Genomic DNA, 23,466 nt, shown 5'->3' on the forward strand with positions numbered 1-23,466 from the left:
AGATCTTACCCACTTTTCATTGTGATGTGGAAAACACTAGACAAAGTCCAAAGATGAGTGACTAAGGCAATATGAGGAGACTAGAATGTTGGTTATGGAGAGAGTACAGAAATGTAAGTTTGGTGAATAGAAAGGAAAGAGGAAATATGATAGACGTTTAACTTGGTGAGGGAATTTTATCAGATTCATAGAGAAAGGATTATAAAAAAGTAGAAGCCATCCCTGGAAGATGTGCAAGGATGTGTTGAAGAGGAGTGTAAGGAGATTTAATTTTGACGTGGAGAATTGTGGGTGAATGGAACACTATCAGAATGCATTGCGAATATGGGGAGTGTCAAGGATTGATATCATACCAAGGATTTGGTATGATAAATGTTATTGGTTGAGTGAATCTCCCACAATGAGTCCGAATCCATGGAGGTTGGTGTGATAATAAAAACAGACAATGATCCAAAGAATACAAACACAGAAGATTATAGATAATATTAACTTTCCCATCTTAGCACTAAGAAAGTTCATGTGAAGACAAGTTCCTTGGCTGTTTCAGGCAACTGAACAAACATGTTAAGGGAAAGAACTAAATTATCACAGAATGAAGTGACAATTCAGTTATAACATGAAATCATACAGGTTGTAAACTTATACGAAAATCTTTAGAAGTTTCAAATTTTTTTTTTTCAGCCAAACTGTTCCAAACCAATCTTTACTACATTTGTTATGCTCAGCTACCTGTTGCAACCAAGGAACTTGGCTTTGTATAAACATAATTAATGCTAAGATAGGAGAGTTAGGCAGCCCCGTGAAATAAGCTCTTACTATTTTGTTGCAATCTTGACAGTTTGAAGTTTTAAAATACCAATATCTTGAGTGGTATGAATTACAAAACATGCAATGAATGGATGAATAGACCAAAGTATTTTGATTTGTCAAAGGATCTTGATTACTCAATCATTTGCTTCAAAACGTATTAAAAACAAATCACCACTCATGCCAATATTAAATAAACCCTATTTATATTAACATTTGCACTGTTTCAAATGTCATGAAGAAGCACGCCTGAACTTAATTTCAATAAGTTGCAAAATTTTCTAATGCTGCTGCTAAGTTATTCAAATATTTGAAGCAAAACTAATATATAAAATATTGGAAAATTAATAAACAGAAATACATACCTGGAGGAATACTTTAACCCTGTCTAAAGGTGCTGTACATGTTCTAGAAACAGCTCCAGCAACTCCACCTGCTAACAGATGCCGCCACCATAAACCCGTATGTAATTCTGTTTCTGTGAAGTCATCAGGTATAAGAGAACTTTCACCTATGTCAACAAACTAGGAGTGAAGCAAGTCAGAATAAAGGTCCCATATTATTAACTTCTCTTAGCACTGCAACCAAATAAAAAAATAAAAAAAAAACAACAAAAACTATGCAATTCCATAAGTTTTGGTGCTTTATCTATGTAATTACAATTCTATAAGGATAAGGAATATGCTGTACAATTTAATAACATAAGTACAGCCAAGCATTATTATCTTTACATTTCATAGTAACTAAATATACAAAATAATTTTTTATATGCGGCATTAGCAGAGCACTTTGAGCAAGCTGTATGACATGATATACTATGCAAACATTTATGCATTCTAGTAGCAAGGCTAATACGTTGGCTAAACATAACTGGTAATTAGTTTATGGAATTAACAACGCATATAAAGTATATTAATTAAAGGTAACTTTAATGAATAACTTCTATATTTTGGCAAAGTCACATTGCCATCTTCAGGAACATAAAGATATGGTATGTGCACGCAGGCACTAACACAAAGCAAATGAGGAAGAAAGCAAGAAACTAATATTGTTCCTAAAGTCCTAATGGTGCCCTCTTGCGGGCTAATTTGTTAGTCTTGGCAGTTGGGCTGAAGTTCTCATAATGTAAGTCTCCCAAATTTGGGGTAGTTTCATGCACCCAAATTTGTTGAGGTTAGGAACGTTTATTAGAGCTGCTGAAGATTCTTTGAATAATCTTTCGTATTTAAACTTGCTGTGATGAATTATTTTTGTTTTCTTCCAACGAATTTTATGGTGGGTATCTAAGGCATGGTCTGCCAGCCCAGAGCGGCTGTACTGGTGAAACCGGATGTAGTCTTTGTGTTCTGAAATCCTGATATTTGTTGTTCTGCCTGTTTGGCCAAAGTAGGACAATTTGCAGCTGCAAGGGACCTGGTATACACCAGGTAGATCTAGAGGAAGTGGTTGGTCTTTGGTAGAGCGGATAAGGGATGCCAACTTTTTATATGGTTTGTAACCGAAAGTAAGGTCATATTTTTTGAGGATATTGGTTATTTTCTCAGAGGTGCCCTGGATGTAGGGGATGGTGATAGACTTGGTGTAATCTTTATTGTGGAGGGGGGGGGTTGTGGTTTACTGGTTTTAGTATTTTTTGGGGTTATAGCCATTGGCTAAGAAAGTGTTCAGGATGTGGTTTAGTTCAGTAGTCAGGGCCTTGTCATCTGAGCAGATTAATTTTGCCCTGTTATATAGTGTTTTTATAACCCCATATTGTTGTGAGGGAGGGGATTGCTGGTGAATGTAACTGCCAGTATGGGTGGGTTTTCTGTAAACAGAGAAAACCAAAGATCCATCAAGCTGGCGGGTGATTAAAGTGTCTAGGAAGGGGAGGGTGTTGTTTTCCTCTTTTTCTAAAGGTGAACTGGACTCTGGGGTGTTGGTTGTTTAAGTGTGTTAGGAAGGAGTGGAGTGTGTCTGAGCCATGTGGCCAAATAGCAAACACATCATCCACATAACGAAGCCAAATAGTGGGTTTTTGTGGGGCGGAGTTTAAGGCTTTCTCTTCAAATGTCTCCATAAAGAAATTGGCCAAGGGTGGGGAAAGTGGTGAACCCTGAAAGTGGTGAAAGCTGATAAGGGAAGCGCCACTATGGTGCTCAATCAAAAAGACTACAAAGGTAAGTTAAATGCTTTAGTACTAGACCGTACTACTTACCTCCCCATTGAATATAATCCGACCAGCTCTCAGATTAGAACTCTCCACAGACTCCTTAAGAAAGTCACTTCTTGGCCTGTGGAAGTCACCAACAAACTTAAACCTTATAACTCTAGACCCCTCCTGATTATATGGACTCCCAAAAATACATAAACAAAATGTGCCATTGCGTCCCATAGTGGATGGCATTGATTCCCCCACATATAAATTAGCCAAAACGCTCACACACTACACTGGCAACACACCATCACACATAAAAAAACTCAGCCTACTTTAAAGCCAGTATAGAAAACCTCGCACTCCAGCACACTGACATAATGGTCAGTTTTGACGTCTCCTCCCTATTCACTAATGTCCCACTCAAAGAAACCCTTGAGCTCATCCAAGCCAAGTTTCCTCCCGATATCTCAGCCCTATTTCAGTTCACAATGAACTCAGGCTATTTCGTTTGGCAAGGAAAGTTCTACAAACAGATAGAGGGGACAGCCATGGGTTCACCACTTTCCCCACCCTTGGCCAATTTCTTTATGGAGACATTTGAAGAGAAAGCCTTAAACTCCACCCCACAAAAACCCACTGTTTGGCTTCGTTATGTGGATGATGTGTTTGCTATTTGGCCACATGGCTCAGACACACTCCACTCCTTCCTAACACACTTAAACAACCAACACCCCAGAGTCCAGTTCACCTTAGAAAAAGAGGGAAAACAATACCCTCCCCTTCCTAGACACTTTAATCACCCGCCAGCTTGATGGATCTTTGGTTTTCTCTGTTTACAGAAAACCCACCCATACTGGCAGATACATTCACCAGCAAACCCCCCCCCCCACAACAATATGGGGTTATAAAAACACTATATAACAGGGCAAAATTAATCTGCTCAGATGACAAGGCCCTGACTACTGAACTAAACCACATCCTCAACACTTTCTTAGCCAATGGCTATAACCCCAAAAAATACTAAAACCAGTAAACCACAACCCCCCCCTCCACAATAAAGATTACACCAAGTCTATCACCATCCCCTACATCCAGGGCACCTCTGAGAAAATAACCAATATCCTCAAAAAATATGACCTTACTTTCGGTTACAAACCATATAAAAAGTTGGCATCCCTTATCCACTCTACCAAAGACCAACCACTTCCCCTAGACCTACCTGGTGTATACCAGGTCCCTTGCAGCTGCAAATTGTCCTACTTTGGCCAAACAGGCAGAACAACAAATATCAGGATTTCAGAACACAAAGACTACATCCGGTTTCACCAGTACAGCCGCTCTGGGCTGGCAGACCATGCCTTAGATACCCACCATAAAATTCGTTGGAAGAAAACAAAAATAATTCATCACAGCAAGTTTAAATACGAAAGATTATTCAAAGAATCTTCAGCAGCTCTAAAAAACGTTCCTAACCTCAACAAATTTGGGTGCATGAAACTACCCCAAATTTGGGAGACTTACATTATGAGAACTTCAGCCCAACTGCCAAGACTAACAAATTAGCCCGCAAGAGGGCACCATTAGGACTTTAGGAACAATATTAGTTTCTTGCTTTCTTCCTCATTTGCTTTGTGTTAGTGCCTGCGTGCACATACCATATCTTTATGTTCCTGAAGATGGCAATGTGACTTTGCCGAAATATAGAAGTTATTCATTAAAGTTACCTTTAATTAATATACTTTATATGAGTTGTTAATTCTGTAAACTAATTACCAGAAACATTTATGCAGATTTGATCTGAACAGAAATTTCATATTCCATTATCTTCAGCTGATGTACACAATGCAGGAATAATTAAGTTCTAATAAGAACTTGTCTGGTGAGCATTTGTTTCAGTAGGCCAAGGATTAAATAAATCGCAAACACAGTTAAGATCAAGTGAAGTCAGGGTAATGGTATTTCATGCCACCTCAGGCCTTAATTAGACATGTAAGAATGTAATAATGGACAAAAGAAAATCATTTACCATCTAAACTGCACATTAGTCTGAATTTTTAACTAGATGAACTTAAGTCTACTCACATGTCCATTAAACTTTAATGATAATCAGAGGAAATCTGAACCAGCATGTGATTATAAGAAAGTATTCACAACTATTATTACTAAAAGATGAGGTACTGGCAGAAAAAAAAAAATACTACTGACGAATGAAAAGCAAAAATAAATTACAACTAGCATCATGCTATAAACAACATTTTTACTGCATCTACATGAAATCAACAATATTTCAATTATAATCTGTGGGAATCAGCACTATCAAATTTGGTCAAATAAATACTGAATGAACACATTTTTCTTTAATAATTGTAAATATATAATAATTTCAAAGCAATTCCTGATAATACTAGATAACATACCATCAAACAACTAACCAACTGCCAGCACTTCGATCCTCTCCAAAATAATGGAGAAAGTCATCAATAGTCGATTTCACCATATCCCATCAGTGAATCAGCAACCACCAGTATGAATTCTGCATCTACAGCCTACATTATCCACTACTGGACACATGTCATGGAAAGGTTCTAAGAAACATGCTGTTGCTTTTTGAAATTTCCAGAGCTTTCGACTACATCTGGCATTAAGGCCTAACAAATAAACTTATCCTTTGGTCTACCTACCATCCTCTGCAAGTGGGTAACCAGCTTTCTCTTTTTAGTAATCGTTTGTCATGGTGAATGGCTCTCTTCAAGCTTCACTATAAATGCAGACGTCCCTAAGGGCTCTGTATTTATTCAATATTTATTTATTTGACCTGTTTTATCTACCCTCTTTTTCCTATACATAAATAACCTACTCTTACCTGCTGCTAATCTCATTCACAACTCCAATGATAGTACTCTCTAAGCCATGAAATTCTCAGACATCTCAAACTTCAAGTCATCTTCAGTGCTTTAAATACAGACCTCCATATCTTTTAATGAAGCAAGGATAACCTTGTATCCTTCAGTGATGCCAAAATGCAGTCCTACCTTTTCTCTTGCAAAAGGGATCCCACCCTTACCCTCAGTAATACACAAATCACCAAACAGGATCAGTTCTTTCTGTTCTGCACAGACTAACATTCAATCACATCATTCACTTCTTGAGTGTCTAAAAAGCTAGGGCATTCTCTTCGGATCAATATGCTATTTTCTACCAACCCACCCAGCTAGTAACTATACAAATCTTAAATCTGTCCATCCTTAGAACACTGCTCACATGTTTTGAGTTGTGCACTTAAACCTCCCTAAGAATTCTTAATGCTGTCCAGAGGAACAGTTGAGCTCAGAAATGAGCTCTCTCCCTTACACTTAACTTCAGCCTCTATCTTACAGACAGAATGTTTAAGCACTGTTTTCTAAAGATACTTTTATGGTTTTGATCCACTGTACTGATAACAATTGTTCCTCCACTTTCTATCAGGCCTGTTAAAACAAGAGTAAAACCTGCCCAGCATTTGTTTTTCAGTGCAACAGCAAATACACACACACACACAAAAAAAAAAACTTCTTTTGTGCCAATCCTCACCACACATGCCACTGGTGTGATTACAAGTTCTTTGATCTCTCATATATGGGATCAATATAAAAATAAAAGATATTCCTTCAGATTTCAAAATTAGAAAAATCAGAATGAGAAACTGTTTTACAGTATTAATTTTTAATATGAAAATATTAACACTAAAAATTCACATGAATAAATGAATACTTACAGTTGCATGCCTCCAATACTTCAAAATATCATGGATGTTTAAGTTGGGATGAAACAAAAGAAAATCTCTCCATTCATCAAAAGTGATAGTAAGAGAACCATCTTTATCCATTCTGTAATATTCGGATATAAATTATATAGTAACATTTTAATAACCTTTTACATGTCCACAATTTTTTTTAAAAATGTTTATAAGATATTAAAACTGCTTCAACCATCAGAATAATTTGCTTTCCATTACTAATTCAGCATGCTTTCTTTTAAAAACAGCACAGTATAACCTACTAAAGTTGATTTTAAAAAATAATTTCAGATGTTCATCCTTCATTTCAAAATGTCATAAGAATGAGTGAATTTTTTACAAGGAAATGATCAGGTGTGTTTGGGAGGGGGTGCATTTCATAACAGCATTCATTATCCATTTTTGAGAACCAAAATGTTGCTGTAAGCATTTTTGTTTTTTGTTTCTACCATTAAAATGGTGACTTTTTAAAACTTGTGAATCTAAACACTTAACTCATTAAATTATATCAAGCTAGGAAAAAAATATAATTTCAGATTCTTTTGACAATAAAAATAATTCAATTACAATAAAAATGAGGAAGTAGTGGATTCTGGTTAATTGAGCAACATAGGAATAGCATAATTTGACTGCCCCAATTAAACGAAGCTGCACGTTAAAAGAGTTTAAAAGCTGTATTTACATTCTTACGTACATACATCTTTGACAAGTTTTTTTATTTATTGTGTAGCAAAATTATTGACTTATAAACTAAACAACTAGCTTTAATTAAAATAAAATATTTCTCATAAAAATAAATTCATTTATATATGTAATAAACACACATACAGTTCTTAGGAGCCTCCATAGCTCAGTCAGTATAAATGAAGCTCTTTGGTTGGAAAAAACTGGGTTCGATTCCTGTCAGTGATGTGAGGAACCTTTATCTGGTCTCTTTTGACTAAAGGTGTGAGTTAACCGGTCTCATATGGAGGTGGAGCATTTTTTCCTCCTGGTAACTTGGGTTTTTCATCCCTCAAATCAGGCAAACCAGTCCAGTGAACACACACATGGCTACAGTCATAAAATATAGTACGGCAAAGAAGGCAACAGGAAACCACCTTGCTCATAATCAACTCCCTAGTATGGTAGCATATATCTACCATCACCACCAGCAGCCGTATAGCTGAGGGAATACGATAGGACAATTCTTAGCCGTTAATGATGTAGGAATTGATTAAGCATAGCCTGTTTTATTATTATTTTTTTTTTTTTTTGACTGCAGTTAAACAAAATCAGCATATGCAATTACTGCAAATATAATATTATTGCCTTCTTGAATAAAATAGTGATCATCTGGTAAAAAATATTCTAACATCCTGAGCAGTAAGTGACTCATTCAAGCTCTGAAGTATCATCTTCACTTTCTTTTTCTTCCAAAATCCTCTGATGTTTTACTTTAATTTCCTCATCAAAATCTTAAGCTTCAAAGCTGTATAACTCAGAGGAGACATGTACATAGCCTTTAAAGGAATGCGGAGAACCGACCAGGGTTTCTGACCAAACGTCCAATCCTCACTTTCATTCAGTATCCAGGTATCTACCTGGATACTGAATGAACAAGGATGGGCTGGCAATTTGGGATTTAGCCAACCAAATTGCATTCTTATTGGCTTACACCAAAATATAAAATGATTGTAAAACATGACAGAATTTCAAGCTGGCTGGGGACTTGCCCTGTTAAATAAGGCCAGCCCCATTGTTTTCACCAGGGAACCAGCAAAAAGTCAGCTACAGGAATAAATCCTGAAGCACACCCCAAATCAACATCAGAGTTCAAGATCAGTACTATCAACATAAGAAGCCTGAATGGCAAAGAAACAGAGCTAGCTTGAGGAATTCGATGAGTACCAGATTGACATAATAGGGGTGATTGAAACAAAAGCAATAAAATCTGATGAGATTTTTCAGAACAACAAATACAATGTTATATTCAGGCAATAACAATCAGGGAAAAGAAAGTATAGCTATAGTATTGAACACAAATACAAGGCTGATTTTCTTGAATGGCAAGCAATATCAAGTAGAGTGATGTGGCCAAATATCATAATGGTGACTGGACAATTACACTTATTTGTACATAGAAGGTTCTACGAAAGTAGAAGTGGAGGAATTCGAGGCTTTATAGAAAGTAACTGACACAATGAAAAAGGAAAAGTTTGTCCTTGTGGGAGATCTAAATAGCAGAATAGGAAATGATTGCCAGACATAAAAAAATATTTTGGAAAATTTGGAGAAAGGAGCAAAGCCAATAATAATGGCAAATACCTGGTGGATTTCTGCTCAGGACATGGACTGGTTATTACTAACACAATGTTCCAACATAAAACCGTGCACAAATTCACATGGAGAGAACAGGCAACGAATAAGAAAAGTCTCGTTGACTATGTTATTGTTGATAGTGATGTTTTCTCACTGGGTGCAAGAGACACTAGACTGTACAGAGGATTTATGATCACTTCTAGTTTCCATTTAGTCTTGAGCAGGATAAAACTGAATTTCATATTGAAAATAACAACATGTAAGAAAGTTTTAAAGCGAATAAAAGTTGAGCAGCTCTCAGATGTGTACTGTAGACTAAAATACACAAACATTATTCAAGAAAAAATGAAAGAGTTTGAGAACAGGAATCAAATCTTGGAGATTCAGTGGCAAGCCTTGAAGAAAGCCCTGATTGATTTAGCCAGAGAGGCATGTGGTGAAGTTGTCTGCAAGGATAGAAAAATTAGAACTCCATGGTGGACACAGGAAGTTAAACAGGCAGTGAAGGAAAAGAAGAAAGCATATCAAAAGTTCCTGGCAAATAAGTCAGCTTGTGCTCTTAGAGAATACAGAGATAAATGTAAGAAAGCTAAACAAAAGTCATGAGAGGACTACTTTGGCAAGAACATAGAAAATAAATATCAAGAAGGTGGCAAGATATTCTGGAGGTTGTTGAAGAAGCTCAGAAATGGAGAAAAGAGTGCTGTAAAAGGAATTAGAGATGATAAAGGTGACATGAAAACAGGAGAAAAAGATATCCTTGAAGTATGGAGTAATTATTTCAAAAAATTGCTAAACAAAACAATCAGTGATAGTACAGTAGTAAAAAAGCACTCAACAGGCATGCAATCAAAAATACATATCCATATTAAGTAGAAAAAGCCTTCAAAAGCCTGAATGTGGAAAGGCAGCAGGAGTAGATGATTGACCAGAAGTGCTCTAGTATGGAGGCATAAAACTCTGACAGTGGCTGCACTACAAGGCCTGGACAGAGGGATGTATTCCAGATGACTGGAGTAGAGCTCTCATAGTACCATATATAAAAAGGGAAACAAGACAACGTGAGAATTGCAGAGGTATTTCCCTACTGAGTGTTGTAAAAAATTTTCCTGGTAAGATTTTTACAAGTATACTTGAGAAGGATTATGGAAGGGAAGCTTGGTCTGTATTTAAGTTTTGTAGACCTGCAAAGGTATGACAAGGTGCAAAGAGAAAAGCTATTCAAAACGCTACAGTTATATGGTGTCAAAGTGGCATTATATTAAGCCAGTTCATCATCTCAAATCCGTAGCCTCATCAATTTTCTTCAGTGCAATTCCATTAGTATAACATGGTTTACAATCCCTTCTTTCCAGTGCACATAACCTTACACTTTGCTCATTAAACCATTCACCATTTATCCATTCTCTCTGTCTATTCAAATCATCCTGCAGAACATCTCAATCATTTATGAACCTATCCCCCCAAGTTTAGCAGCATCAAATGATCAGGTGTGCCAAATGGCTCTGTATAGTAGAGCCATGTGGCACACTTGTGATAACCTGCTTTCTCTTCGATTTATCTACACCATGATCAGTCATCATAGTCCACTATTTATCTATGTGTTTAGATTCATGTTCATCCTCATTTGCTACCACTTATTTCAATAACAGTCTTATTTACTCTCTCTTCTACCTGAAAATAAAATCTTACTATGTTCCTGTAACTTATCTTCTATCAAGCAAGCTCACTAACGCCTATAATATTGGCAAAGTCAAGTTAATCACTGCTCGAATTGCAATTGCAATATCATCTTCTTGGACACAGTTACTGTTACAACAACTTTTAACAGCTGGCCAGGGACAGGTGTTAAAAGTTTTGGCATTCAGGCTAAATAGGGGCTGTCAGGATTAGATTTTCGCTTTAGGACAAAATAGTTGAGAAATCATGGGAATATAACTTAAATTAAGGGGATATTAAATCCCACATGGTTTTAAAACCAAATAAGAAACTCAAAGATTGGAATCAGAGAGTTTCTTGCCGAATATAGTAAACTATAAAGTATCGGCGACACTAGTGTTAGCCAATGCAAGTGATCCTAGTACGTAGTACAATACCGGGCAACTCGTTGCAAAGGTGGGGGAAGTTCAGATCGCTATTCTTAGGTATTTTCCATAATGTAAAAACACATTTTCTAGGAAATGTATGCTGTTATTACATTATGGAGGGAAGTCACTACCCACACCGGTTTCAGCCTTTTTTGAGGCTTCATCAGTGAGTAGCTAGACCTAATACCAAAGTTGCCCGGTATTGTACTACGTACTAGGATCACACAGAAGACTAGGCAGAAGCATTGAAAATATCAACTGCACTTTGAATAAAGAATCTATAGAACAAGTGAAACATTTCAGCTACTTAGGCACAATTTTTTAGTGAAAATGGTAAATTAAACAACCATTTAATTCCAGTGGTAGCGAAACAGACAACAGAATCAATATAGCTGGTATGGTAGGAAATCAACTGAATAAATTTATATGGAATTAGAGAGAAATTAGTCAAAACACTAAATTAGCTGTATGTAGTATTACACATATTCTGTACCCTCCTTGAGAGTACATATCAAGAATTTGATGATAATAACCATCAATGGATGCAATCACTTAACAGTTTCTGATAGTTTTCATGTCTAATGGGACATCATTTTCAGTACTGGCCATGTTTGGCATATCTATAACTGAATGCTTAAAACTAGAGAGAGCACAAAACAGTTTTGAATAGTCCTGTTGCTTATTTCTTGCCAATTATCAGCAATCATCTGTAATACATTGGCTCACTATTCATCACAAACATATGGAGTCTTTTACTGTACTGCTTGTGAAAGATTGAACTGACATTCTTAGCAACTGTTAAGAACTAGCAAAAAGTTCAATTGCTTTCCATTGTAATTCCATAACCCAGCTCATAAGCCAATGCTTAAAAAATTCAGATGTTATCCACAGATTTTTCTTTTCATGGTACTAAACTGGTAAGCTTTTCATTCTAATCCCTTTAAAGTATCCAAGCCTGAACCTTTTTTCCAATAGTTTACTAGTTCTAAACTTTCTCATATAGCAAAACCTGTGGAGTATTCATAACTATAAAATAACACATATGCCACAGTAGATAACTGTTTAATATGTAAATATTTCATCCTACATATCATAAGGCATCGTCAGTACAATTATCAAACAACAGTAGGAACTAAATTTTAAAAAAAAAAACATTAGCGCACAAATCTATATGCAGTCCCACACATAAAATATCGAGATTTTTGTCTAACCTTCTCTGTCCCTTCATTGGCCACTCAGCTTCTTCCATAAAATTTTTTACAAGAATAAAGGACATTAAATTGGCAGGTGCAGACATGTTAGCAAGCTTCGACATTGTCTCTCTCTCTCTCTCTCTCTCTCTCTCGACTAATATCCCTCACAAAGAGAAAATAGAATTATTAAACCAAAAATATTTGAATATATGAATTATTCAAATTTACAATCGCTACTGGTTACTTCACATGGAAAGAGAAAATATATAAACAAGAGGAAGGAACAACGATGGGCTCACCCTTAACACCTAACTTAGTCAACTTTTTATCTTGAACACTTAGAAGATAGAAATTTTGCTCTTGACCCTAAACCAACAATCTGGTTAAAATATGTTGATGATGTCTTTGCTGTCTGGAGTCACACAGAACAAGAACTCTACTCATTTCTAAAAAAATATCAACAACCTATATCCTAGTCAAGTTCACACTACAAAAAGAATCAAAAGGTACTTCCTTTCTTGATGTACACATCAAAACATAAACAAGATGGTTCCATTTCCACTTTGGTCTACCGGAAACCAACGTTTTCAGGTCTTTATATCCATAACACATGAGCTCATCATCCATCACAAAAATATGGAGTCTTAAAATCTCTATTATTCAGAGCATACAACATTTGTTCCTCTGAAGAATCTCTAAAACAAAAATTGGAAATTATCAAAGAAACAGATCTACTAAATGAATATAATCCAAAAAATAATGAACCATTCTCCTGAGACTCAACCCAGACAAGAAGAAGCCCACATGACTCCTATGCCATATATTAAAGGCATCTCTGAACGTTTAGCAAAAATTATGAAAAAATACAAACTCGTTACTAGCTATAAACCTATCAACTAAATTCACAACTTGTTACTTCCCCAAAGGACAAACTTACACCAATGATGCTACCTGGCATATACAAAGTACCACATTCTTGTAACATATCTCACTATGGACAAATAGGAAGATCTATAAATAAATGTATCGTTGAACATCAAGACCACATCCATCTCATCAAACCTCACAATCTGGCCTTGCACAATATATAAACATGAATGTTTCTATAAAGTGCCAAAGCCTTACATCAGAGACCTAATCTTAATTGGAATGACTGTCTCACTATTCCAAATGCCTGAGAAACTTATTCTCAAAAGGTATAATTTTTTTTTTTTTTTTTTTTTTTTTAACATCCCAATTAGGTTTAATCCATAAATGTGACTGTATACATAGAGGGATTTCAATTTAAGCATGCGCACTAATGTTTGTTTGAATTTAATTCCTATTGTTTGATAATTGTACTGACGATGTCTTATGATACGTAAGATGAAATATTTATATATTAAAAAAGTTATCTACTGTGGCATACATGTTATTTTATAGTTAGTTACAGACTATCTGAACAGCATAACACTGCTACATGATCTATTGCTTTCAGTAATCTAAACTGTTAGTGTTTATAACACAGGGAGCCATCCAATGTGGCATGAAAAAACTCTCTCTCTTTCATGAATATCGAAGATGTTATCAGCACTAAATTTTTGAATCAAGATTATGCAATTTTTCTAACATTCCATGTGATAAAGGTTACTGGCTGGCCCAATTAAAATGGCATAATCTCAAATAAATGAAGCAAATTCTTTTATATTCTCATTTTGTGTTTGTTCTTCCAAACTTGTCCCAATAAACTGGTCCAATTACCCAATGAACCAAACTTCACCACATTTCAAACCCTGGAACTATAGCAAATGGGGAGAGGGGTTTCATTGATCAGTCTGAAAGAAGACTATTTCGAGGAACCCTACTGCAAAACATATCTACATTGACTAAGTGGGCCCTCATAAGTGCTTACATGTGACAAGGCCAATAGTTGGCGAGTAAGTAACAAGATCACCATTCAAAATTGTTTTTCTCACTGTTCAGAGGTGGGATTTTTTTCACCATCAGTTTCCTGATAAGTATTCCCAAGGAGAGGTTATTATGACAGCACTACATGATTGATTTACATTATTATTAATCTCTTATCCACAGTTTTCCTCCAAATTAGTCTATTATTTGTGAACACTCCAACATTGTATTTCGGAGTCATTTCTGACTGAATCAATCACCTAGACCTTGGCATCAAACACCCATCCTACTAACCTTTCCTCAACCATTCTATTTAAGAAATAGAATGGTTGAGAAATAGAATAGCCATACCACATTAAATTAGCTCTGCTTACATATTCTCGAATGCTAACAATGTCAAGTTCCTTTCTAATATCTTCATTTTTAACATGATTCTGCTATTGATGCAATCTGTACACTCTCTTAATTTTTCTCAAAATCCTCATATCTATGTCTCCACTCTTTGATAAACTTTATTTGTAACATAACTCATAGATATATCATAACTTAAAAACTGGTTTGAACACCATCTTGTATAGTGATAGGTAGGTGTTTTAGCTAATTTCTCTTATTCCATATAAATTTATTCAGCTGGCTACCCACCATATCAGCTTTGATTTTTCTGTTGTCTATTCCAGATTTAACCTGCCATCTTCACTAAAAACTGTGCCTAAATAGCTGAAATATTTTACTTGTTCTATAGACTCTCCATTCAGAATGCAGTTGATGTGTTCAATGTTTCTGCTAATTTCATAGTTTTTTTTTTTTGATTTTCATTACAAATTTGTTCAAGTTATTATTCAATTTAGAGAATCCTGGAGACTTGCACTAAATTTATTTATAAGTACATCATTTGCATAAAGCAAAGAGCTAAGTTGAACATCTCCAATTCCAATATCAGGCTTAATGCCACTTTCTTATATAATGTGATCCATATAGACTATGAATAAGAGTGGAAATAACATACATCCTTGTCTTATCTCTGATTAAACAAACCATCTTCCTGTATTTCTTTAATTCTAACTGCTGACTGACAATTTAAATATAAGACTATGCATTGCTCTGTATAATGCTCCACTGAGCCCATACAACTGAAGTGGAATTTTTTTATTGTGAATATTTGCATTGTTTTCATGAGAACTACTGTTTGGTAAACTAGTATCTTGTAAAGTTATCAGATATTAAAATAAAATTATTTTCTTAATGTATTTATTATGACAAACCTAGTTATTTATATTAAAAAAATTACATTTTAATAAGTTCTAAACAAAATTTCATAAAATTCTATCCAGCCGGTTTTTGGTTCAAGTCATTTAATGAATGAAGTGATCTGAACTGAAACGAAAGCTATCATGTGAGCATACTATATACAATCTAAGTCTCCAATTTCCTAAAACTTCAGACAAAAGAGTCTGAAGTTTTAGGAAATATTAAAATATACAATTAACACCATTTGTATTTTTTTGTACCTACAAAGAGTCTGGCTGAAAAATAAAGTTGGCAAAGGCTTGATGAATTCTTATAAAAGATATTTCAATAAAATCCAGCCAGCAAAAGTTCAGTCCTGGAATAACTTATATGAATCTAATAAGTGCTTATCTATTTTGAAAAATACCTGAAACCAGAACAAATATTTTATATTTTTATGCAAATCCCACCTATAAATGTTTGTGAACCTTTTTAGAAGCTGAGGAGGCAACAGTTGTGATACATTTATGACAGGAGGTTTGATGTCGAGGTGATTCTGGAAATTGTCTGGATATCTGATTGTTAAAAAGGTACTACTGGGTGATTTTTTTTTTTTTTTTGAAAAATAAATTGGGTTTTGCTAACATTAAAATTGACAAGGTTATCTGAACACCATTGGAAGATGGCTTGGAGATTAGAATTGAGGGTAGTGGTGGTTAATATTCTGTAGGTTGAGGTGATTTTAAAGTAACATTTATCAAATGAAAGGGAAGAGGGCAATGTGCTGTTATTTGAAAAACTGTATTATCAGATGGAAGTTAACTGAAGTAGGTCACTGATATATAGAAGGATGAGGGCTGTTAAGAGAATTTAACCCTTGTATTAATTAAACTGTGAAAGGATAAGTAACCATCCACCATCACATGTGTCTCCAGATAGAAAGATGGCAATCCAACTGAAGAAATCCTGAGAGTCCAAATGATGGGAATTTGTTTAGTAAGCCCTTGTGCCAGATCCAGTCAAAAGCTTTGGAGATATCAAGAGCAACTACATGAGATTCAAACTTCTACATGGCATTTGTTCAGTGATGGGCGATATATGTGAGTAGATCTTTTTTCTTTTTTCATATGATGATACAGTGGCCATGAGTCCCTTTTACAAGATGCACCATCTTAGTCTTCCCAAATTCTATCTGGGCTAGGGACTGGCATAGCTGACAAATCAGGACTATGGCTGGGTCAGTATTCATGACTGTAATCAGTGTGTGTTCACGAGGCCAGTTTGCCTGCTTGTGAGATGAAAAACCCCAGATTGACAAATTGCTACCATCAAACTACTGTCCTATCTCACTCATCTCAGTCCTATCTAAAGTAATGAAGAGAACCATCAATTCCCAACTACACTACCTCGAAGGCACCCAACTAATCACCAGTATGGATTCTGTTGTTCAGAAACTGACGGAAAAAACCTTGTTGTCCACACCCAAGACCGGCTAACTTGGCAATGGCTAAGGAAGGTCCTTAAGTTCCTCGCGTCGTTGATGGGAATCGAGCCTAGGACACTCCTTCCCCAGGTTATGAAGTGCAAAGCCACTAGGCTAACCACACAGATTAGTAGATCTATTGATTGGCATTAACAGAATCCATACTGGTGATTAGTTGGGTGCCTTCGAGGTAGTGTAGTTGGGAATTGATGGTTCTCTCCATTACTTTAGATAGGACTGAGATGAGTGAGATAGGGCAGTAGTTTGATGGTAGCAATTTGTCACCCTTCTTGGGAATGGGTTGAACATAGGTCAATTTCCAGGCTGTGGAACAGATACCAGTAGAGTAAGAGAATATATATATATAGGCAACATAGGCTAGGAGTCAGTGCTGGTGCATAAGCATTCAGGACAATTCAGAGTGAGAAAACAGTGTTGGGCAAAAGTTAACCAGTTGCTTTGGCAATTAGTTATTAGCAATAAGCTCAAAGTCTAATAATAAGATACATCCATATTTCATTATGATAAAATATGTGAAAAATAGACAAAATAAACTTTTCTTAGGTACAATTAAGGAAGTAAAAATATGCAAAACTATTATGACGTAAAACATACCACAGAATTGGCTGGCATTATGTAAATAAAGTTAATTATTATACTGGAAAATTTTTTTAAAACTTGTCAACCAAAAATTCTCACTTGTCACTGAACAGACAAGTGCTTTTCATGATCGGATCATGTTTGTTATTCTTTAAGATTTTCCCATTACTTCTGCAGCTATACTTTTCACACATAACATCTATTCTACATTTTTCCATTAAAATCTTTAAGGCAAATGCTGATTTACTAAAAATACACACTAATTCTGATTTATTTTTATACTACTTTAACTTGCTTGTAGTATGCTGCAGAGTTCATCTTTGCAATTTACACAATTCCCCTGCTCAAATGTTTTCTTCAAATGTTGCTATTTTAGTCTAATGGCTGATTTTTGTTTTCAAATTTTCATTTTATCCCAGCCTGTAGCTGAGTCTATGGTTCACATTTCAGTTTATACTTTTCAAAACTGACATTTTCCTTTATAATGGGATATTAAAACTGAAAGAAAGTCATTCAATATTGAATAAAGATGACATCAGCCTGACAATCTAAAGTTATATCAAAAGAACAGTCCTTAAGAACTTTTTCCTTCAGAGAATTCAACAAAATGTTATTGTGAGAATCGTGTTAGAAAAAAAAAATTTCTTGGAATACACAAGGAATGCTAATTTAATGAAAGTTAAAGGAAGTAAAGTCATTGAACATTGTCTTATAGCACTATAAGACATATTTCCAATCTTATGTTTCCTATTTTCATATTAAGCTCAATGACCTGTCATAGCTAAGTAACCTGGATGCTGCTTATGATAGGGAAGTTAATCCTATCTGCATTTCTATAAAGTGCACATCTTCTGGCCACTTTGCCTGTTTAAAGGATGAAAATCCACTTCTGCATGAGACCTGCTAACTCACTTGAAAAGCCCTGATAAAGGTTCAAATCCCATCTTGGATGTGAAATTCAAGATGGGATTTGAACCCGTTTTTTTCCAATCAAGAGGCATTGTTGATACTGACGATGCCATGGAGGGTTTAAAAATTTTAAGGTATTCATCAAACCAGTTAGGTCAGCTGGTAGGTCAAGTGGTTAACATACCCACTCTCCAACCAGTAGGCTGTAATCCTGCCATAAGAATGGATGTTTGTTATTAGTCTATAGATGGGAGATGTATTTCTTCACACAGTGTGAGAGCACTGGTCCACTTACTGGAAGCGTGAAGTGATTTGAAAAAAAGTTCCATGTTTGGTCTCTAAAGCATGAGACCAAACATGATTTATAAATAATAAACATTTAGAAAATATATACAAAAATTAATTTAAAAATAAAAAAACTTCAACCTACCCATTACTGGAGAATTGTAGGTTTTCAACCTTTCATGGATGGGAGTCAAAATCCATCCATTAAAGCTCTCTGATATCAAAATTCTGTTAGCATCAATTAAATTGCTATATGTGGACTATTATTATTGTCTTGTATATGTAATATATATTCTTTTAATTCTGGTAATCCGTACTTACCTTTGTAATAAGTTAAAAGCTTCACTACGATTTAGCAAGAATCCCAATTTTTGAAATGCAGTCATGATTTCATTCAAGTCAATGGTACCTGCAAGTATTGTATGATAAAAAATGAAATTTAAAAAAAAATTATATGCAAAGAAAGATCTAGTGCAAATTTCTATATATAGGACTAAATTTGTGTTTTATATATTCTATAATAAATTAGAAAAGAAAGGATCCACTAAATAAATGAGACTGTTAGTCTCCTTATCATGGATATTTTCTAAATTTTTTTAAAGATCCTTAATTAACATGTAGTATGTTTGATTTCACTATGCAACTAATAGTTGTGTTTTTGTGTGTGTACACGAGCCTTTCCCTAGGAACTCCAAAGAGTTTCTATTCCGTATATTACTGGAACCAATATCACAAATCCTATAAAAATACAACCCAGTACCTACCTTCTTTCCAGTGAAACTGAACTCATTATCTTATACAATAATAAGATAATTGTATACAATAAACTGACTTCCTCTCAGGAGTTTACCAACTATCTTGTGACTGCAATTTCTCATACTGGCGATGTATTTGAAGTTCTAGCAGAGTCTGAACTTCAAATACATTACTCTTACATCAGTTATATGAAATCTCACAAGTCTTGATAAACAGAGTCAAGAAGGATCACATGGACTTTAATTTCTTTGCTAAAAATTTTAGAAAGTTATCCTTAACTGTAAACTGTCTCTTTAACTGCATAATGATGTAATATACCATCTCTACAATGCAGCTCTCATCTGACTTATGAAATCCATTGTTATTCTTTTGAATCATCAGTTACACCAAAGATGATCTGCAAGTTTCAGATTTAATTTTTATGTTAGTAAAACTTCCATGGTCTTACATTGGCCCACTAATAGAACTAATACAAATGTATTATAGGCCATAATATCCTTTTTTGTGGGTGGGATCCACATATAAATTTTAAAATCACTGGTTATCTACATTATGTAAAAAGAAAAAAAAAGTTTGCCATATATCAAAGCATCAAGAAAGGCTAGTGCATAGTTATTTTCTTTTCCTATGACAAACTGGAGTCTTGAATCTTGATTTTGAGGTGGAATGTATTATTGCCTGGGCCATAAGACAAAAGCATATCATATCAATATCCTTACAAACAGAGGGCTAAGTGTCAAGACATATTTTTCAAGCTCACGTGTAGAAACTGGCTGCAGGGGGGGGGAGTTAAAACTATTTAAAAAACATTTATTTGTATGGGTAACTTATCATGTAGGGAGTTGCATTCGAAAATCGCTGCAACACATAAAATGAGAGGCTTATAACATAGATAATAGAGGTTGCATTATCTATGCAAGCAAGATTCCCATCTTTCAAGATTAATTTAATCAAAAATACACCATTTTCATACATATTAAGGCAAAAGAGTAGTAAATAAAATATTCAGTACTTATAAAACAAGTAACTATTAAAGTAGTTCTTTATTTTCATAATTAATGCATCATAATCACATATTCTTTATCTGTCATGTTGAACATGAAGACTTGCAGGAGACCGAAGGCTACTTTATCAAGAACTTCTCAATGGAAACAGAATTGTAGCTTTCAACTTCTGATTGTAACCTCTGTGTGTGCGTGCGTGCGTGGGTGTAACTTCCTATTTTTGCTTTGAAGAGAAATTCACAAAATTATTCTGTGGTAGCGTGATCAGCAGCTGCAGCTTCTCTAGTCATGTTGAGATTGTGAAATGCCTTTAATGTTTGTCGTTGCCTTTAATCTTTCATTACATCATAAATTTTTTGCCTTCTCTGTTATGACTACCCCTGACAGAGACATGTTCACTGGACCTGATGCTTAATCCATATAGTCAGCATCCTTTCTATTTTCTCAACTGCATGACATTGAGATTAAGTTACTAACTGTGGACAATCGCATGCTCTTGTGCATTGTAATAAATATAGTTTAATCCTTTATCCAAGTGTGGGCAAACAAAGTTTGCGCCTGAAAGTATCTTCAGGACTGGGTTAAGGTGGTACAACACCAGGGCAACTCGTTGCAAAGGTGGAGCAAGCTACCAACACTCCTATCTCAGGATCTCCTATAATGCAAAACACATCTCCTTGCGGATATGTCTAATGTTATGCATTAGGGGAAGGGCCACTACCCAGACTAGTTTCGACCTTTATTGAGGTCTCTTCAGTGGGAGCCAGGCCCAAGTGGAGATATCAGGCAGAAGCATTAGCAGGTCTTCTCTACCTATAGGAATTGCCAATTGGTGTGCCACCCTTTTTTAATAATTTACTCTGGATTTAGAGAAAGATGTTGAAAGTTTATTTTTCACTTGGTTGGACTATAATAAATTTAGTTTAATCCTTTATCCAAGTGTGGGCAAACAAAGTTTGCACCTGAAAGTATCTTCAGGACTGGGTTAAGGTGGTACAACACCAGGGCAACTCGTTGCAAAGGTGGAGCAAGCTACCAACACTCCTATCTCAGGATCTCCTATAATGCAAAACACATCTCCTTGCGGATATGTCTAATGTTATGCATTAAGGGAAAGGCCACTACCGAGACTAGTTTCGACTTTTATTGAGGTCTCTTCGGTGGGAGCCAGGCCCAAGTGGAGATATCAGGCAGAAGCATTAGCAGGTCTCCACCTTTGCAACGAGTTGCCCTGGTGTTGTACCACCTTAACCCAGTCCTGAAGATACTTTCAGGCGCAAACTTTGTTTGCCCACACTTGGATAAAGGATTAAACTAAATTTATTATAGTCTAACCAAGTGAAAAATAAACTTTCAACATCTTTCTCTAAATCCAGAGTAAATTATTAAAAAAGGGTGGCACACTAATTGGCAATTCCTATAGGTAGAGAAGACCTGCTAATGCTTCTGCCTGATGTCCCTCCACTCGGGCCTGGCTCCGACTGAAGAGACCTCAATAAAGGTCTAAACTAGTCTGGGTAGTGGCCCTTCCCTTAATGCATAACATTAGACATATCCGCAAGGAGATGTGTTTTGCATTATAGGAGATACTGAGATAGGAGTGTTGGTAGCTTGCTCCACCTTTGCAACGAGTTGCCCTGGTGTTGTACCACCTTAACCCAGTCCTGAAGATACTTTCAGGGGAAAACTTTGTTTGCCTACACTTGGATAAAGGATTAAACTAAATTTATTATAGTCTAACCAAGTGAAAAATAAACTTTCAACAACTTGTGCATTGTATCAAGCCATTACTACTTTGTTTCATGGCCCTTTAATGTCAAGGCTACATTCACATCTATCAAACTGATTCAGAACTTCCAACTTCAAAGGATTTAATAGGCCTTTTCTTTACTTGGTATTTATTCACATTCTTCTTTTCACTCTTAGTTTCTTTTGTCTCTTGCCAGAATTCTTGCTCAAAGGGTGCAAAAGTTATTTACAGATAAAATGAAATACCAACCAAAAGGCAACAGGGTCACAAAATGGACACTGAGCCACTGAACAATAGACAGGGATTGGAAACAAGGTGCATGCACAGAAGCTTCTACACCTTCTAGTGAAAGCAGTGATAGTCTTTATGTACTGCAATAATAAACCACACATGTGAAAAAAAGTGGATAACAAAATCATGTATAAACGAGTTGCCTGTATACTGTTTGAAGAGAAGAAACCTGCATAATTGCAAAAAGATGTGTGATAAAGATATGTAACATCAGGAAAGGGAAAGAAAAAAAAATAAGTGATAAAGGGAAATTGCAATTCTAAAGCATCCCAACAGAACTCTAGACATTCAGTTTATTTTTATTTTCTATTGCTTGTGTGTGTTATGCTGATGCTGTACCATTGAAGATATCACAGACAAAATATATGGGATGCATTAAAGCATTATTTGATTCTCAGTGCTGTTTCATTCTATTGTAATCAATATGAATTTTAAGCACCTAAGCCAAAATATGTAGAAATTGCACCTATGCTCAAAAAAAGCATGGAAAAACCAGATATGGAAGATTATTTTGGTTTGCTAATATATAATGTTCATATTCTCTAGATGATCAAAACCCCCAGAGTGGGAAAAAATCTTTCTGGAATTTGCAAACAAAATCCTTGATTATTATCCAGAAAAAAAAAAAAAAAAAAAAAAAGTATGTACAGTAATGCTTTGATCAATGTGTCCCCGATTAGTCCATTTTTGTCGATACCCAAATTCCATTAGTGCGCCTCTAAAATTCGATTAGTGCACCTATATACATCATAAAAAATAAATGTTACAGATTTCAAAAATTTTCTATCTATACATTTTTATGGCTAACGATTTTAAAAAAAACACTCACCATAATAAAATCATTTAGTTACTGATTTAAAACATTTTACAAAGTTATTTTTAATGGCATACTACACTACTTCCATGTACGCTATGTATACTATGTTCCAAATTTTTACCGGCAAAATTTATGTCGTCTGCTAATTACATTGCAT

The 23,466-nt window shown here is 35.3% G+C and overlaps 1 protein-coding gene across 3 annotated transcripts in view; it reads right to left on the bottom strand.

The window, feature by feature from the left end:
- LOC150104087 (mitochondrial adenyl nucleotide antiporter SCaMC-like) overlaps positions 1 to 23,466 on the bottom strand; it is a 73,604-nt gene that overhangs the window by 33,871 nt on the left and 16,267 nt on the right. For all 3 annotated transcript variants that reach the window (XM_090396750.1, XM_090396749.1, XM_090396748.1), the window contains exons 3-5: positions 19,013 to 19,100; positions 6,699 to 6,810; positions 1,173 to 1,331 (exon numbers count right to left, since the gene is read on the bottom strand). In XM_090396750.1, the coding sequence (XP_090252876.1) occupies positions 1,173 to 1,331; positions 6,699 to 6,810; positions 19,013 to 19,100 (359 nt within the window). The remainder of the gene's footprint in view (positions 1 to 1,172; positions 1,332 to 6,698; positions 6,811 to 19,012; positions 19,101 to 23,466) is intronic.

The sequence above is a fragment of the Typopeltis vanoorti genome, chromosome 8 (genome assembly GCF_054136105.1).
Source record: "Typopeltis vanoorti isolate ZY-2024b chromosome 8, IOZ_Tvanoo_1.0, whole genome shotgun sequence".
Taxonomy (NCBI): Eukaryota; Metazoa; Arthropoda; class Arachnida; order Uropygi; family Thelyphonidae; genus Typopeltis; species Typopeltis vanoorti.